General features: G+C 43.7%; 1 protein-coding gene across 5 annotated transcripts in view; it reads right to left on the reverse strand.

Annotated features, from left to right (window-relative positions):
• g2e3 (G2/M-phase specific E3 ubiquitin protein ligase) overlaps positions 1-18,261 on the reverse strand; it is a 182,142-nt gene that overhangs the window by 95,459 nt on the left and 68,422 nt on the right. For all 5 annotated transcript variants that reach the window (XM_078562866.1, XM_078562865.1, XM_078562869.1 and 2 more), the window contains 2 exons: positions 17,745-17,851; positions 16,697-16,813 (listed from right to left, as the gene is read on the reverse strand). In XM_078562866.1, coding sequence (XP_078418992.1) covers positions 16,697-16,813; positions 17,745-17,851 — 224 coding nt within the window. The remainder of the gene's footprint in view (positions 1-16,696; positions 16,814-17,744; positions 17,852-18,261) is intronic.

The raw sequence follows: 18,261 nt of genomic DNA on the forward strand, positions 1-18,261 counted from the left end.
CTAGAACTAGGGGTCACTGTTTAAAAATAAGGGGTCACTTATTTAAGACAGAGATGAGAATTTTTTTTCTCTCAGAGGGTTGAGTCTTTGGAACTCTCTTCCTCAAAAGGTGGTGGAAGCAGAGTCTTTAAATATTTTTAAGGCAGAGCTAGATAGATTCTTGATTAACAAGGGGGTGAAAGATCTTATTGAATGGTGGAGCAGGCACAAGGTGCCGAGTGGCCTACTCCTACTTCGTATGTTTGTATAATAATATGGATTAATAAAATTTTTTTCCATGTAAATTACAAAAATTAAAAAAAACTCTTGTTGTTTTGCTCAAGCTACAATTATGCATTGCAACTTTCCTAGTTGATAACCTGTGCTGGGAGGCTGCATAGAAAGAGATGCTGAAAAAGTAAACTCAACAAACATCTGGAATTTTGAAACAGGAATAACTTTGAAGATCTGCAGAACCTTGTTTTCTGCAGCTGAAGATGATTTTGTTAGCAGCCATGTCCGTTTGAGCACTGCATTCCAGTTTGCAATCTTGTGCTGTTCGACTAAGATTAGAGGCATCACTAACATTTTTAGTGATCAACTTGCAAGAAACATGAAATTGGGCACAAAGTAAAAATGGTTTTAAATAATTAACACTTTCTAGAAGTATTTACCACCGAGGATAATAACTTTCTATCTATTTCTTTTTAGAGAGCAAATATCCTGGAACAGTTTGACATCAATGAGGAAAAGATATTTAAGAAATGAAGGGTGTTAAAGACTAACTATGGTGGCAGAGATCCTCAGGCGCCATGAAGGAATCATTCAGTTTTGTAGACTAGATGTAGGCAAATGTAGGCAATTACAGTCCCATTATCTATCCATGTCAGGTATACCTAAAACCATACAGTATTAGCAATAATATCATAAAATCGGCAGCATGGATTTAAAAGAAGATTCTGCTTTGCAAACCTATAGAACCTCCTTGAGTATGTTACAAATTTGGCAGAATAACTTTCAAATGAAAAAATTCCAATTAAACTGAAAGCCATAAGAATCCACAGTAGTACACAAGATGGGGTAAACTATTTTCAGAAAGAAGAAAACTTGAGTGCATTCTCCTTTTGTTGGCAGGTTAATGACAAAGTGGAACTTCTGCCTGCCCACATGATTCTGCTGCTATAAAAACAATAAAAACATAAGAGGAGGATTAGGCCAATTGACACTTCGAGCCTGCTCTGCAATTCAACAAGATCATGGCTGATCTTCTACGAACTCCAATTTCTCTACCATTCTCATATTCCTTAATTCCCTTAGCATACAACAATCTATCAACCTTATTCTAAATGAACAATCCCGGTTTCTAGATTTCCCTGCCGGAGAAACATTTTCTCAGCGTCTACCCTGTCAAGTCCCTTAAGAATTTTATATGATTAAATCAGATCACCTGTAATTCTTCCAAACTCCAGGGAAAATAGACTGAGTCTCCTCAATTTTTCTTCATTGAATACATTCCTCATCCCAAGAACCAGTCTAATTAACAAAAACAGAACAGAAATACCTGGAAAAACTCAGCAGGTCTGGCAGCATCGGCAGAGAAGAGTACAGTTGACGTTTCGAGACCTCATGACCCTTCAACAGAACTAAGTAAAAATAGGAGAGGGGTGAAATATAAGCTGGTTTAAGTGTGTGTGGTCGGGGGGGGGGGTGGTTGTTGGGACAAGCAAGCAGTGATAGGAGGAGATAACCAAAATATGTCACAGACAAAAGAACAAAGAGGTGTTGAAGGTGGTGATATTATCTAAAAGAATGTGCTAATTAAGAGTGGATAGCAGGACAAGCAAGGTACAGATAGCTCTAGTGGGGGTGGGGTGAAAGAAGACTAAAAGGGCATAAAAGGTATAGATAAATGTTGGGTGGAATACATTTAAAAATAATGGAAATAGGTGGGAAAATAAAAATCTATACAAATTATTGGATAAAACAAAGAGGGGGAAGAAACAGAAAGGGGGTGGGGATGGAGGAGGGAGTTCAAGATCTAAAATTGTTGATCTCAATATTCAGTCCGGAAGGCTGTAAAGTGCCTAGTTGGAAGATGAGGTGCTTTTCCTTCAGTTTGCGTTGAGCTTCACTGGAACAATGCAGCAAGCCAAGGACAGACATGTGGGCAAGAGAGCAGGGTGGAGTGTTAAAATGGCAAGCGACAGGGAGGTCTGGGTCATGCGGACAGACCGAAAGTGTTCTGCAAATCGGTGACCCAGTCTGCGTTTGGTGTCTCCAATGTAGAGGAAACCGCATTGGGAGCAACAAATGCAGTAGACTAAGTTGAGGGAAGTGCAAGTGAAATGCTGCTTCACTTGAAAGGAGTGTTTGGGCCCTTGGACGGTGAGGAGAGAGGAAGTGAAGGGGCAGGTGTTGCATATCTTGTGTTTGCATGGGGAGGTGCCGTAGGAGGGGGTTGAGGAATAGGGGGTGATGGAGGAGTGGACCAGGGTGTCACGGAGGGAACGATCCCTACGGAATGCCACCAGGGGGGGTGAAGGGAAGATGTGTTTGGTGGTGGCATCATGTTGGAGTTGGCGGAAATGGCGGGGGATGATCCTTTGAATGCGGAGGCTGGTGGGTGATAAGTGAGGACAAGGGGGACCCTATCATGTTTCTGGGAGGGAGGAGAAGGCGTGACAGCAGATGCGCGGGAGATGGGCCGGACACGGTTGAGGGCCCTGTCAACTGCCGTGGGTGGAAAACCTCGGTTAAGGAAGGAGGAGGACATGTCAGAGGAACTGTTTTTGAAGGTAGCATCATCAGAACAGTTGCGACGGAGGCGAAGGAACTGAGAGAATGGGATGGAGTCCTTACAGGAAGCAGGGTGTGAGGAGCTGTAGTTGAGGTAGCTGTAGTCGAGGTAGCTGTGGAGTTGGTAGGCTTGTAATGGATATTGGTGGACAGTCTATCACCAGAAATTGAGACAGAGAGGTCAAGGAAGGGAAGGGAAATGTCAGAGATGGACCATGTGAAAATGATGGAGGGGTGGAGATTGGAAGCAAAATTAATAAATTTTTTCAGGTCCCGACGAGAGCATGAAGCAGCACCGAAGTAATCATCGATGTACCGGAGAAAGAGTTGTGGGAGGGGGCCGGAGTAGGACTGGAACAAGGAATGTTCCACATACCCCGTAAAGTGACAGGCATAGCTGGGGCCCACGCGGGTACCCATAGCCACAACTTTTATTTGGAGGAAGCGAGAGGAGTTAAAGGAGAAGTTGTTCAGTGTGAGAACAAGTTCAGCCAGACGGAGGAGAGTAGTGGTGGATGGGGATTGTTCGGGCCTCTGTTCGAGGAAGAAGCAGAGAGCCCTCACACCATCCCGGTGGGGAATGGAGGTGTAGAGGGATTGGACGTCCATGGTGAAGAGGAGGCGGTTGGGGCCAGGGAACTGGAAATTGTTGATGTGACGTAAGGTGTCAGAGGAATCATGGATGTAGGTGGGAAGGGACTGGACAAGTGAACAGAGAAGGGAGTCAAGATAACGAGAAATGAGTTCCGTGGGGCAGGAACAGGCTGACACGATCGGTCTACCAGGACAGTCCTGTTTGTGGATTTTGGGTAGCAGGTAGAAGCGGGCCGTCCGAGGTTGGGCGACTATCAGGTTGGAAGCTGTGGAAGGAAGATCTCCAGAGGATATGAGGTCAGTGACAGTCCTGGAAACAATGGCTTGATGTTCAGTGGTGGGGTCATGGTACAGGGAGAGGTAGGAGGAAGTGTCTGCGAGTTGACACTCAGCCTCCGCGAGGTACAGGTACCGTGCGCCAGACAACAACAGCACCACCCTTGTCAGCGGGTTTGATGACAATGTTAGGGTTGGACCTGAGAGAACGGAGTGCAGTAAGTTCAGAGAGAGACAGGTTAGAATGGGTGAGAGGAGCAGAGAAATTGAGATGACTAATGTCACGCCGACAGTTCTCAATGAAAAGATCAAGAGAAGGTAAGAATCCAGAGGGAGGGGTCCAGGTGGATGGAGAATATTGGAGGTGGGTAAAAGGATATGTTGAACGGGGAGAGGACTCCTGCCCAAAGAAGTGAGCACGGAGACAAAGGCGGCGGAAGAAGAGTTCAGCATTGTGCCCAGCCCGAAATTCATTGAGATGAGGGCGTAAGGGTATGAAACTAAGTCCTTTGCTGAGCACTGAATGATCAGTGTCAGAGAGGGGAAGTTCAGGGGATATAGTGAATACCCGGCCGGGGCTGGGATTGGAAGATGGGGTGGGGACAGAGGGACAGGCAGGGGTGGAGGGTCCTGGATGGGTGTTGGTGTCGATGAGTTGTTGGAGCTTGCGTTCCTTAGCACTTGAGAGAAAGAGAAAAAGTTTCTTTTTGAGGCTTCGGATGAGAAGAAGAATAAAATGAAACTGGGGGCACGCGCAGCTTTGAAAAAGGGTGCGGCGGTGCTGCTGGAGGGAGAGGTCGAGTGTGTTCACATGGCGGCGCAGGGCACTGAGTATGGATCTCAGAATGCGATGGGAACAGCAGTCCGAGGAACGTTGTATGTCCCGGTAATCCTGGGTGGGTTTGAAACACGAGGGATGGAATTTCAGTTGAAATCCACGTGGGGTAAGTTGGAGACGGAGACAGTCACTGAGAAAGGAAATATGGCTGTGAAAGCGGGTTTTAGTAAACACCTTGTCAAACACCAGGAGAGAAATGGAAAGCAATGAAGGTGAACAAGGCAAAAGAGAGATTCGAAAATCCTGACAGATTAATTAACATTTGTTGCACTGCCTCCGGATGAAATGAAACAGAAAATGCTGGAACTACTCAACAGATCAGGCAGCATCTACTTTGGGAGAAATAGAGTTAATGTTTAGGTTGACAACCTTTCATTAACTCTTTACTTTCTCCACAGATGCTGTCTGACCTGCTGAGAATTTCTAGCATTTCCTGGTTCTGCAGCTAGCCTTCCTGTTTGCCTTCCTGTTTGCCCTCCTGATCCCTAATTATGCGTGTGGGGTGGGTTATGAGCAGTTTTGCCGTTCCATCACTGGGTTACCACTACGCGGAGGGACACTGAGAATTTAGGAACTCTAGTGTTTTTCAGATTATTGGGAGTGCATTGCAGGAAGAAACCTGCCACTTCAATAACCATCCAGGCACTTCCAGCTCATAAGTAACACCATCAAGGAATCTGACCTGTATGTTCAATATTTCACACAGTGATTCAGAAGTACTTTCATTAGGCAGGGTATCTGTGAGCAAGAGAACTTTCAAGTGATAAAGTGGAAGATTGCCATTCCTCCACAGAAGGTGGAGAAATAACCATGTTTGGCCGAGGAGCTGAGGGACCCAGATCTCAGAGGCACAGTACTCAACTCAGGAGGATCAATTTCATGTGCAGGTGGGGGAGGCAAAAAAAGTACAAGGAAGAATGGCAATAGTGGCTTTTGGAATGGTGCCTAACAATGCTTCATGATTAGGATCCGCCTGAATACATTTGCACAGGGTTTCCAAGACCTGATTGAAACTATTCAGTCTGTAATGACCAGTAGCGCCTCAGAACCCATGCCTAGCACTAATGGGCAGTAGGGAATGATAAAGCATTTTACAGTGGCTCCAGAGTGGCATTAAGCCAACTAATTTCAGTTCCTTTCCTGCATATGACACGATCCTAACATCCTTTATACTGCACTGTCAAAAGTTGTCTCAGGGGCATTTGCTTCATTAAAACAAGAGTCACTTCAGGTCTCTAAGGTTTCAGGGGAAGCCATCCATGGTACCCACCGCTTAAGTTCACATCATTCAGGGAGTCTTTCAACAAATGAGGAGAATTTGTTTCTCTCAGGGGGCCCTTAATCTGTGGAATTTTCTTTCCCAGAAAGTAATGGGGGCTGGGTCAATGAATTTATTCAGATAGATTTTTGGTACACAAGGGGTTGTGATGGTGCAGACAGGAAAGTGTAGTTGATACCACAATCAGACAACCCATGATCTTGAATGGCGGAGCAGGTTCGAAGGGCCAATTGGCCTACTCCTAAGGGGATTTAACAAATAAGTTAGCTGACATAAAGGATGGACATGGGGTGCTGAAATTGGTGTAGATGGGGCTGAATGGATTTTTTTGGTATACTTGGTGAATGGTGTTTTGAACAGCAGGTGCGGCTTGACTACAGAGTTATGAGCTTATTCCAGCAGATGCTTAAACCTTTGTAAATTGCATAATGGAAGGGAAATGTAGACTTGTATCTTATGAAGGAAATAGGGAGCAGATGAATACGTGGCTTAAGTGTTGGTGCAGGAGGGAGGGTTTTAGATTCCTGGATCACTGGGACTGTTTCTGGGGACGGTGGGACCTGTACAAGCGGGAGGGTCTACATCTGAACCAGAGTGGGGCTAACATCCTTGTGGGCGGGTTTGCTAGTGCTGTTGGGAGGAGTTTAAACTAATTCGGCAGGGGGAGGGAACACAGTATTAGCAGAATAGGGACACATCGTAATACAGTAAAACAATCAAGTCAGAGGGAGTACAGCTGCATTAAGTTTCAAGGGATTAAGGCAAGGCTGGATGGCCTCTACTTTAATGCCAGGAGTATTACAGGTAAAACGGATGAGATAAGGGTGAGGGTTGTCATGTGGAATTGTGATATAGTAGCCATCGTTGGGCCGAAGGGCCTCTTCTGCACTGTGTGATTCTATGACTCTAAGTCTCAGAGTGGGGAACTCTGGGAGGGTGAGGTGCGAAGTAACTTTATTTGGTGTGTCAACTTATATTAATTGAAAGCACCTGCTTATATTCATTTTTTTTCAGCTGTTCAGTTCCTGCCCTCTCCTTCCTTGACACCCTTATGTTATGGGAGGAGAAATATAACAGCAGCAGCAGTTTATGAAAGCAGCAAGCAATGCACAGAGATGTCACACACGACCAGCAGATAATACATCAGCACTGAATGTGTGCCAGCCACTTTAAGCTCTCCATCACGTGTTCATTCCTGGACAAACGGCTTCTTAATCACTTACTGGGGAGGTCTCAGTGGCGACAATGCATGTTTCTGAACAGCTCACTTAACCAATTGCCTCACAATATAGCGCATAACAAATGAGAGTTGGCCATGACAATAGGTGGTAATCATGAATTTCGGCCCCACAGTACATATGAGGAACAGGCCACAGAGCTGGCAGGAGAAGAGCAAGTGTGCGCCTGCGCAGAAGGCGAGATCGGCCTCCCCCTAACAACCTAGTGAGGATGGATCCAGCCTCCATTAGCAATAAGTGGGCATTAACTAACAGTGATTAAAGATCAAAAGATTAAAGATTAAAACATTAGGCCTGCTTAGTCAATCACTGAATCTCTCTTTTCTCTATTCCAGGTACCAGCAAGAAACTGTGGAGGACATCAGCCAGGAGACGACATAGCCCTAGCCCCAGCCCTCTACCCATTTCTGAGGACGAAGCCTCAGCAATTCAGAAGAAACACTATCATGGCATTTACCTGCACCCCCACCAGCGCAGAGACCTTGATGGGTCCAAGTTCTAGAGTGGGCTTGGGTTCACAATCTCACAGACCTTACAAACAAGTCCACAGCTGGTGGAGGCAGTGACAGCTGAGGTCTCTAGAGACCAGGCCCTGCTGAGTCTGATTCAGATGATGAGCCCCTGGACTCAGCCCCAAGAGCTCTCTTGGAGATGCAGAGGCAGGCAAGGAACATCAGGCAGAGTTACCAGAGGCCATCCGCAAACTGGACAGAAGACTGTAGCATTCAGGGGAGACGGTGGCATAGAGGTATTGCCACTGGACTAGTGTTTCAGAAACCCAAGGTAATGCTGCGGGGAGCAGGGTTCAAATCCCACCATGGCAGATGGTGAAATTTGAATACAATAAAAATCTGGACTTGAAAGTCCACAAAATTATTGCTGTCATAAAAATCCATCTGGTTCACCAATGTATTTTATGGAAGGAAATTTGCTGTTCTTACCTCTATGGCCTACATGTGACTCCAGACCCACCAACAATGTGGTTGACTCTCAAAGGCCTTCTGAATAGGGCAATTAGGGATGGACAATAAATGCTGGCCTAGCTAGCGATGCCCATATCCCATGCACGAAAAGAAAAAAAATTCTGTCCATGTTCTGTCTACTGTCATGTCTCCGGCATGCAAACACATGGATCTCTCCAATGGAAGGGTGACGGCTGCCTTGGAGACCCAGGTCCAGCAGTTTCTGCCAGATGTGTGCTCAGACCTGCACTCCATCTGTCTAGCCATGGGTGCACTGCAACAGTGGCTAGGTGAGAGGTAGACAGGGTAAGGTGACCTCTCTCCAGGTGCCCCTTCTCAAGTCGTCGGGGAGGGGCCATTAGGCACCCACAGGGAATAGGGGCATCCTGGGGCTATCCATCCAGGACACTCTAAGGGTCCCCTGCTGCTCCACTTCCCTTCTACCAGTGACCCCATGTTCTCCCGTAGGTCAGGCTGAGAAAGGTGCATCTGAACCTGAGCAGGAGACCCTTAGCAGGCCGGAGCCCTCAAGGCCTCAGGCACCAGAGGATAGCGCGCCGAAGTCATCTTATTTAACACTTAGCTACTACACTGGCATCTACCCGGCTATGTGGAAAATGCCCAGGTATGTCCTGTAGACAAAAAGCAAGACAAATCTAACTCAGCCAATTACCACCCCATCAATCTACTCTCCATCATCAGTAAAGTGATGGAAGGGGCCATCAACATTGCTACCAAGCGGCACTTGCTTAGCAATAGCCTTATCACTGATGCTCAGATTGGGTTTCACCAGGATCACTCAGCTTCTGACCTCATTACAGCCATGGCTTAAACAGACAAAAAAGCTGAATTCCAGAGGTGAGATGAGAGTGACTGCCCTTGACATCAAGGAGCCCAAGCAAAACTGGCAATGGGAATCAGGGGAACATCTCTCCGCTGGTTTGAGTCATACCTAGCACAAAGGAAGATGGTTGTGGTTGCTGGAGGTCAGTCATCTCAGCTCCAGGACATCACTGCAGGAGTTCCTCAGGGTAGTGTTCGAGGCCAACCATCTTCAGCTGCTTCATAAATGGCCTTCCTTCCATCATAAGGTCAGAAGTGAGGATGTTCAGGACCATTCGCAAGCCTTCAGAAACTGAAGCAGTCCATGTCCAAATGCAGCAAGATCTGGACAATATCCAGGCTTGGGCTGACAAGTGGCAAATAAAATTCGTACCACATAAATGCCAGGCAATGACCATCTCCAACAAGAGAGAATCTAGCCATCATCCCTTGACATTCAACAGCATCGCTGAATATCCTGAGGGTTACCATTGACCAGAAACTGAACTGGACTAGCCACATAAATACTCTGGCTACAAGAGCAGGTCAAAGGCTCGGAATCCTGCGGTGAGTAACTCACCTTCAGACTCCCCAAAGCCTGTCCACCATCTACATGGCACAAGTCAGGAGTGTGATGGAATACTCTCCACTTGCCTGGATTACTGCAGCTCCAACAACACTCAAAATGCTTGACACCATCCAGGACAAAGCAGCCCACTTGATTGGCACCCCATCCATAAACATTCACTTTCTCCAACACCGACGAACAGTGGCAGCAGTGTGTACCATTTGCAAGATGCACTGCAGAAACTCACCAAGGCTCCTTAGGCAGCACCTTCCAAGCCCACGACCACTACCATCTGGAAGGACTGGGCAGCAGACACATGGGAACACCACCACCTGGAAATTCCCCTCCAAGCTACTCACCATTCTGACTTGGAACTATATCGCTGTTCCTTCCTCTCACGCTGGGTCAAAATCCTGGAAGTCCCTCCCTAACAGCATTGTGGGTGTACCTACACCACAGGGACTGTAGCAGTTCAAGAAGACAGCTCACCACCACGTTCTCAAGGGCAGTTAGGGATGGGCAATAAATGCTGGCCTAGCCAATATTGCCCACATCCCATAAATGAATTAAAAAAATGTGTTGGGACGGGGACACGTGGTGCTGTGTGCTGCTGCTCCGTGTTAAGCCATCCATCTGTTTATGCATGAGTGATGTGCCTGGTCGACCCACTTCGTGAACAGGCATCAGGGTAACAGGAGTACATCCCTGACTAACTTTGAGTTCCAGCAGCTTATAAGCTCACCGATTTGGTGAGGGCATGGGTGAAATAACTATTCCATCTAAATTTACCTAATGTCATAGGAGGAGAGTGCTGTTGAGGTTTTACAGCGGCCATGTATCGCCAGGGCTACGCATTTAACCGTGGTTCAGTGCATTCCAATGTTCAACCTAACATCGGTGCAGACGGGTAAGTACTGATATTTCCCTCATCTGGAAGAAAACGTGAAACTTTTGAGAGAAATTCTCTCTGGGCAAACAAGTGCTGGGGCCTTCCAGGCAATGAAGATGAGAAAATCAAACATTTGTGAGAATGTGTCGGCACATGACTCCTCTTGGAATCTTCAAAGGTATCAGATTCTCATGGGCACATTTGCCGCATTGAACCCCTGCTATCGCCTCTTCATGTGGCTCGGTGACATCCTGGTCCTTGTCAAAGCCATCCCCATCAACGTCCTCCTCGGATGAAACTTCTCAGTCCTCCATTCTCCCTCAGGCAAGGCATCTCTCCTTTACAGTGCTAGGTTGTGCAGGGCGCAGCAGACAATGGTGATCCTGGACACACACTGTGATGAGTATTGGAGATTCTCCCGAACAGTCCAAACACCAGAAACGCATCTTCAGGAGGCCTATCATCTGCTTTATCAAGAATCTGATGGCGACATGCACAGCATTGTATCTCTCTTCAGCAGCACTATGCAGAGGGTGAACTGGCATCATCAGCCATATCTTCAGAGGGTATCCCTTGGCCCCGAGGAGCCAACCCTTTCAACAGCTGGGTACTTCAAATATCTGTGGCACCTGAGAGTTGGTCAAAATGGAAAAGTTGAGAGCGCTTCTTGGGTACCTAGCACAAACATGCAGGATTTGCCTTCTGCAATCACAAATTAGCTGAACGTTCAGAGAGTGAAACTCTTTTCGATTGATGAATCTCATCCCACCCCCCAGTTCTGCCTCCATTCTCTCCCACCTGTTAGGAAATAGAGATAGTTTAACTAAGTTATATTTGTATTTGTAGGTGTTAAGAATGAGTTGTAGCTTTAATGTTTAAATTTGATTTATATTTGTGTGTGTTAAGAAAAGGTCAAATTGAGTTTTAGTTTCACTTTCAATGGTGCCTGCATTTCTAATGAGAGTTTTACGACTGTGGCAGCTAAATTAAAAAAACAAGAGTAGAGAAACTGGGCTGGGTCCAGAGAGGCAGGTCCATCCCATAGACACACACAGAAAAATTAAAGAAACAGCAGTTTTGAGTTTAGTTTGAAGCTAAGACTCCAGAGAGACTGGACACTGGAAGAGGGAACTGCAGAGTGAGAGCAGATTTCCCGAAAGAACCAAAAGGTCCTAAGGCCAAAGGAGTGAGACACAAACAGGGAAAAGTCCTAAACAGACCCTCTAGTCAAAGGAAGGACTGGAACCTGGAAAAAGGTCCTGTTAATGAAATTAAGATTGAGGGGCAGATAGCAAGGCCCCAAATTTCAGATTTAAAGAGACAAGAGCTGCTGAAAGCAGATTTAAAGTGAGAACAGCTTGCAAGAGACAAAAAGGTCCAAAGAGATGGGTGAAGGTCTGGAACTCTTTGCTATAGGCATGTGAAGCAGTGGTATACTGTTGACAGCTGAGTCAGTGAAAGAGTGTGTGGAAGACAGTTTGAACGCAAGAGGAACATTGGAAGGAGAGTTCGAAATCCTGGAGGTGAACTCCTGCAGAAGGCATCTGAGAGAAAGCTCCGGTTTGAGAGAAAATTCAAACCGTGTTCTTGGAGTGTGGAGATTGAAAACCCTTGTGTGAAAGATAGAGCTCAGAGAGACTAATTGGCTCACGGTGTGACAAGGTTCTGGGGGGAGTTGAGGAGAGATCCATATCATCTGTTTGAGGTGGCATCTGTCTCTTGCTTTCAGAGTGTGGTGTGTCAGACCACAGATCACCATAGGTTTACATGGACTGTGTACTTCCTGTGAACATTAGAGTATAAGATAGCTTTTGTAACTTATGTTATCCTTACAAATCTGTATACATCTGTAAAGGTATAGTTGTGGGTAAAGTAACATAGTTCAGCTTTTCTTGTTGAATAAACATTTTATTCTTTTGCTAAAAGTTCATCAGCTGATTCCTGTGACTCTGTTCAAAGCTACTCTCCACTTATCTGAACAAACAAATAAAAGGTAGGATCTATCAAGTTGGGTTCCACCCTGGGATCAGGCTTGTCCAGTGGTAACCTTAGTTGGGGATCATAACACACTCAGTCCTGCCTTCGCCTTTGAAAGGAAGATAAAAGCAGCATCTGCTGTCCTCAAAGACATGGATGTAATGAAGTTCGCCAGGTACACGCCACTTCGATACAGACGTAAAACAGAATACTCTAATTATTTGCTGGCAGTGAAATTATTTTGGAGGAGGAACGTGATGCTGGCCTTTTAACGGGCATTCATGACATGCCCATGCATGCAAATGGAGTTCCCAACATTGTTCCATCGGGAGAACAAAATTCCAACATTGCTTCCTGCTGTCAGGAAACTGATTTATTGACTCGTGCCAAATTAAGTGCCCCGCCCACCACGATTCCCGCTGCTGGCGGGAGCCGAAGATTCCATCTGATGTGTGCGCATACATATTAGTTATTGTTATTGGTGTTCTTTAAGCACCCTTGACACTGCTAGGCTTATTGAAATATTTAAATAGAAGTCCCGCTATACTATTGGGACACTTATGGGAGTTGGTGCGCTTGCAGAGTTTGATTCACTCATTCTTAAGCCTACCCAGCAAAATATATCACAAACACCTATTAGAACACCACCTCCTGACATTACAGCAAAGTATCATAGGTTAAGCGTCACATCGTTTTCCAAGGAATTTGCAAAACACATTCCAACTGAAATCCATAGCTAGACAAGAGAAGGGGCTAGTTAGCTTAAGAATGTAGGAATATAAGAAATGGCAGCACAATTACAACATACAGGCCCTTAAGCCTGCTCTGCTGTTCAATATGATCATGGCTGATCGTCGGCCTTAACTCCACTTTCCTACCTGCTCCTCATATCCCTCCATTCCCCGAGGCACAAAAATCTGTCTAGCTCAGCCTTAAATATATCCAATGTTGGAGCATTTACAACCTTCTGTGGTAAAGAACTCCATAGATTCAAAAATGTGAAGAAATTTCTCCCCATCTCAATCCTAAATGATTGGCCTCATATCCTGAGACTGTCTCTGCATTCTAGATTCCCCAGCCAGGGGAATAATCTCTCAGCATCTATCCTATCAAGCCCCTGCAGAATTTGTATCATCTCTCATTCTTCTAAACTCCTACATTATGAGAGTAATTTACTCAGCTTCTCAAGACAGGGCCACCCTCACATCCCAGGACAACCTTCTCATCCCAGGTACTAATCTAGTGAACTGGCGCTACACCACCTTCAATGCAAGTATATCCTTCCATAAATATGGAGACCAAAACTACATGAAGTATTGCAAGTGTGGTCTCACCAAAGCCCTGTACAATTGTAGCAACATTCTTACTCTTTACTCTAATCCCCTTGCAATAAAGCCCAACATGTCATTTAACTTCCTAATTGTTTGCTGCACCTGCATGCTAACTTCCTGTACGAATATGCCCAAATCCCTCTGAACACAAGATTTGCAAGTTTCACACCTTTTAAAAAATATTCTGCTTTTCTAGTGTTACAATCCATTTTACACCTAAAGTGTACTTTAAACTTACCCACATTAGACTCCATCTGCCATGTTGTTGCCCACTCACTTAACCCATCTTATAACTCTTGGCAGACTCTGTGTCCTCCACATGGCTTACATCACCATCTAGCTTTGTTTCATCAGCAAACTTGGATACATTATGCTCGGTCTCTTGGTTTTAAGTCATCAATGTAAATTATAAATAGCTGAGGACCTAGCACTGATCCTTGCGGCACTCCACGAGTCACAGCCTGCCAACTTGAAATTGCCCAGTTTATTCCTACTCTCTGTTTCTTGTCTGCTAACCAATATATTACTTCCAACCCCCTGAGTCCTTACCTTGCGTCTTTTACATGGCACCTTATAGAATGAAAGTATACTACATCTACCGGTTCCCCTTTATCCATCCGACTAGTGAACCCATCCTCAAAAACTTTTAATAAATTTGTCAAACATAATTCCCCTTTCTTAAAGCCATGTTGACTTTGTCTGATCAAGCTATGAATTTCCAAGTGCATTGTTAAGACTTCCTTAATAAGAGATTCCAGCATTTTGCCGACAGCTGATTTCAGATTAACTGGCCCATAGTTCCCCATTTTCTCTCTCCCTCCTTTCTTGAGTTATATTTGCTAACTTCCAATCTGCTGGGACTGTTCTAAAATTCCTCAGATTCTGGCAAATCAGTGCATCCACTATCTCTGCAGTTACCTCTTAAAACCCTAGGGTGTAGGCCATCAGGTCCATAGGGACATGTCGAATTTTGGTTCCTCAAGTTTCTTCAAAACAGCCTGGGTTCCACTATCATTTCAGTGAGGTAGACTTGGGACCTGCCTCCTCACCCTGCCCCTGAGTGGAAGCAAACCACCACTGACAAAAACTGCCAAGAAAATAGCCCAGAATGAAGCATCAGTAAACAATGAACCAAGTATCTGCCTTTGGCCAGACTACTCATAGAAATGGAATTAAGTTGCATTAAGTTCCTCAATCTTTTTAGTCCTTTGGTCACCCTTTGTTTCTGGAATGTAATTCATACCTTCTATTGTGAAGACAGACACAAAATATTTGTTCAATGTCCCTGTCATTTTCCCACAATAATTTTTCTGGTCTCTGCCTTTAAGGAATCAACACTTTGTGGTCTTTTGCTGGTTTCTAAAACATACCATTCTTTATTAGGCACAATATTAGCCTCTTTTTCTAATCTAATACTATCCTTAACTTCCTTTGTAAGCCACAGATGAAGATAGTAGAATGTCAGGATGGATGACTAAAAGCTTTGTCAAAGAGGTAGGTTTTAAGGAGGATCTTAAAGGAAAACAGTCTGGTTTAACCTGAGAACAGAGCATGTGTTAGAGGTCAAAGACATTGGCTATGGGTGTTCCAATATTTAATTGGAAAAAATTGCAGCACAAAACTGGATATTGGACAAGCATGCTGACAACACAGAAGAATTATCAAGAGGGTGGTGGTAAGGTACAGCTGTGTCGCATTAGAGTACATGTTGAACCTGATAAAAGTCTTTGGGTGATGCAAGCTACAGGTGGGAAATAGGAGGGGAGTGAGCATTTCAAAATAATTTTTAGCTCTTTAAACTATCAGAGAAAGTTTTCTGAAACCAATACATTTCAAATTCTTGAGTGCTTTAAGCCTTTTGATGTGCATTTTTGCAGAAGTACATGCCACTGCAGTCAACTTACCTGCACATATAGTGAAATAGAAGTACTGCATTGACCACATCAGGTGCTAGCAACTTCACACACCTCAGGTCAAAACAGTCTGTTCCTCACTGAACAAATTTATTTAAAAAGCTTCCCTCAACAGGTGGAGCCAAAAGTTGATAATTGGTTAAATCTTTCAATCATATCAAATTTGGGCTACTGGCTTTCAACACCTGGATGGGTTTTTGAGTCATCATGCTTGATAGGCAGTAAAAAAAAAGTTTCATCTTCAGCAATCAGAATATTTCTTTCTGTCACAATGGCGACCTTGAATAATTTAACATTTCATAAATCTGAGGTGGCAGGTTAATCACTATGAATCTGAGGAAGAGCTATTGAACAAAGAACACAGATGTCATCAGAAAATATTATCTGCAACCTCAATTCGGAAATCCCAATGCCTTTATATAGCTACCATTCAAATTTTAAAAAACACTATGAAACTTAAGTTTGAAACATAATGGAACCTAAGTTTCTGCCAAAGATATAGAAACAAGAAAATTAATGGCACACGAGGCTGCCATTTGCTTGTCAAAAAAGAGCTATCCAGCCTCATCTTACTTTTCGGTCTTGGTCTGTAGCCCCGTAAGATAAGCACTTGAAATGCTATAGTCAAGTAATTTTAAAAATGCAATCAGGTTTTCTGCCTCTACCATCCTTTCAGGCACTATATCCCAGGCCCCTCCCACCACCCTCTGAGTGAAAATATTTCTTCTCAACTCCCCTCCTGTCACTTACTTTAAATCTATGCCTCCAGCTTGTTATCTCTCTGGTAAGTAAAATAGCTCCTCCCTAGCCATTAAATTTTGTACACAAATTAAAACTACACCCCAGCCTATCAAATCATTCCTCAAAGCTAAAGTTCTCCATCCCAAGAAGTATTCCCATAAATCTCCTCTGTATCCTCTCTTAAATCTTAAATTTACAACCAGGAAAATATGCTGCTGGGTGGTAGAAAATATTTTATTACTGCTGCAGCAGTAACTGAGACCAGTTAACGCCAAGATAGCAACTAAAAGAGCTTTTGTGCCCTATAAAAGTTTATTTTTAGTGCATGCAATTTAATAGATTTGTCAGTTAAATTCAAAATTTTATCTGAAGATGTAATATTACTTTTCCCCCCAAAATCCAGTCTATTACCTTTGAAGAATTCAATATGGCACAGATTAACTTAATTTCAGGTTGTTAACACAGCAGTTTTCTTGGGAAAATGAATTGTTACCTATCAGGTTCAGCATATTCTCTTCCATTTTTACAGAGGCATCTTCTTGCATCGCATCGCTGGTAACGGTGTAATAGTTCCTGAAATGCATTCTCTTCAAGTTCCCAGGATGCATCCCTGTTCAAAATAAAAATAACTTGATAGCAAAGGAATATCAAATATTACTACATAAACAAGGGGAAGTCATCTCCAGTGAGTTTTCAATGTCTGCAAAATATTACCTATCCTCATTAGATTTTGGTAATTACAAACTGTTGCAACTTTATGCACATCCTGGAGCTTTATACAACACATTCAACACCACCTATCTTCAAAACTATGGCAGTATTTTCATGTGTGTTCTGTGCTTTCATATGGTAAAAACAACAAGCACTGAAATAAAAGCAGAAATTGCTGGAAAAACTAAAGCAGGTCTGGCAGCATTTGTGGACAGAGAAACAGAGTGAATGTTCCAAGTCCAATACAACTTCTTCACAAGCACTGATTTTGCCACTGGGGGAAATGGCTAAGAGAAATTCCTGATATGGAGTGTCGGAATTGAAACAAGTTCATTCAAGTTATGGCAACTAATCAGGGCTGGATCACCTTCAATCAGTGCTAATACAGTGCCTATTGGGTACAATATTCTTCTCAGCCAGTTCCTCACCGATGACAGAAAAACAAACGAAAAAAGCTCCAATTAATATTTTTAAAAGTTTTGCCAATTTATTTAATAAATTGGAGACTTTTTGCACTGGCCTGTGCTCCCAACAGTAAGACCTAGAAGGTTAAAGGATCTGAACACCATTAAGATAATTTATGAAGTTTGCAAAGAGATTCGGCAATTTCCTATAACTTAATATAGAACGTAAAATAGTAAAGTAGCTCACAAGTGTCTATGTCTATAAGGAAAGCTAATAAAATACTGGTGTTGACAGCAAAGCAATTTTAATATTAAAGCTGAAATGTTAATAATGAATTAATATAAAAGCCTACCAGGATCACAGAGTACTGTGCATGTTTTTGGACTTCACATTAAAAAAGCTTTTATTGATAAACGCACACATACTTTTCTGGAATATGAATCCCCATTCGTAACATCTCCTTCTGAAATTCATCTTTATTACTGCAGATAGTGCACTTGAAGAAGAACACCCCAGCACTCAGTGCCTGATACTACAAAAGGAAAGGACAATTGCATTAAGAATTAAAAATATTGAGATGGTAACCAAGTAGTCAGCATTCACTCTGTTAGGCACTGTTTCAAGCAAATTCTCCGAAATAGCTGATAGTTCATTAGGGCAAATAAAAGGGATGGGGAACAACAGGGAAACAGCGACCGTGCTATAGTTAGGTTTAATCTAACAGAAAAGGATAATGATAAGTCAAAGATAAGGGTACTGGAGTGGAAAAAGACAAAAATTCAGTAAAATAAAAGGAAATGGCCTAAATTAACTGGACCAAAAAGTCTAGGGCCGAGAAAGAGAATATGAAACAGGCCAGCAGACACTTAAAAGAATATTTATAAGTATATGAAAAGGAAAAGAATAGTTAGAGACAGGAAAAGGAGGGAATTTAAATGCAGA

The sequence above is a fragment of the Cetorhinus maximus genome, chromosome 18 (assembly GCF_964194155.1).
Source record: "Cetorhinus maximus chromosome 18, sCetMax3.hap1.1, whole genome shotgun sequence".
In the NCBI taxonomy this organism is placed as follows: Eukaryota; Metazoa; Chordata; class Chondrichthyes; order Lamniformes; family Cetorhinidae; genus Cetorhinus; species Cetorhinus maximus.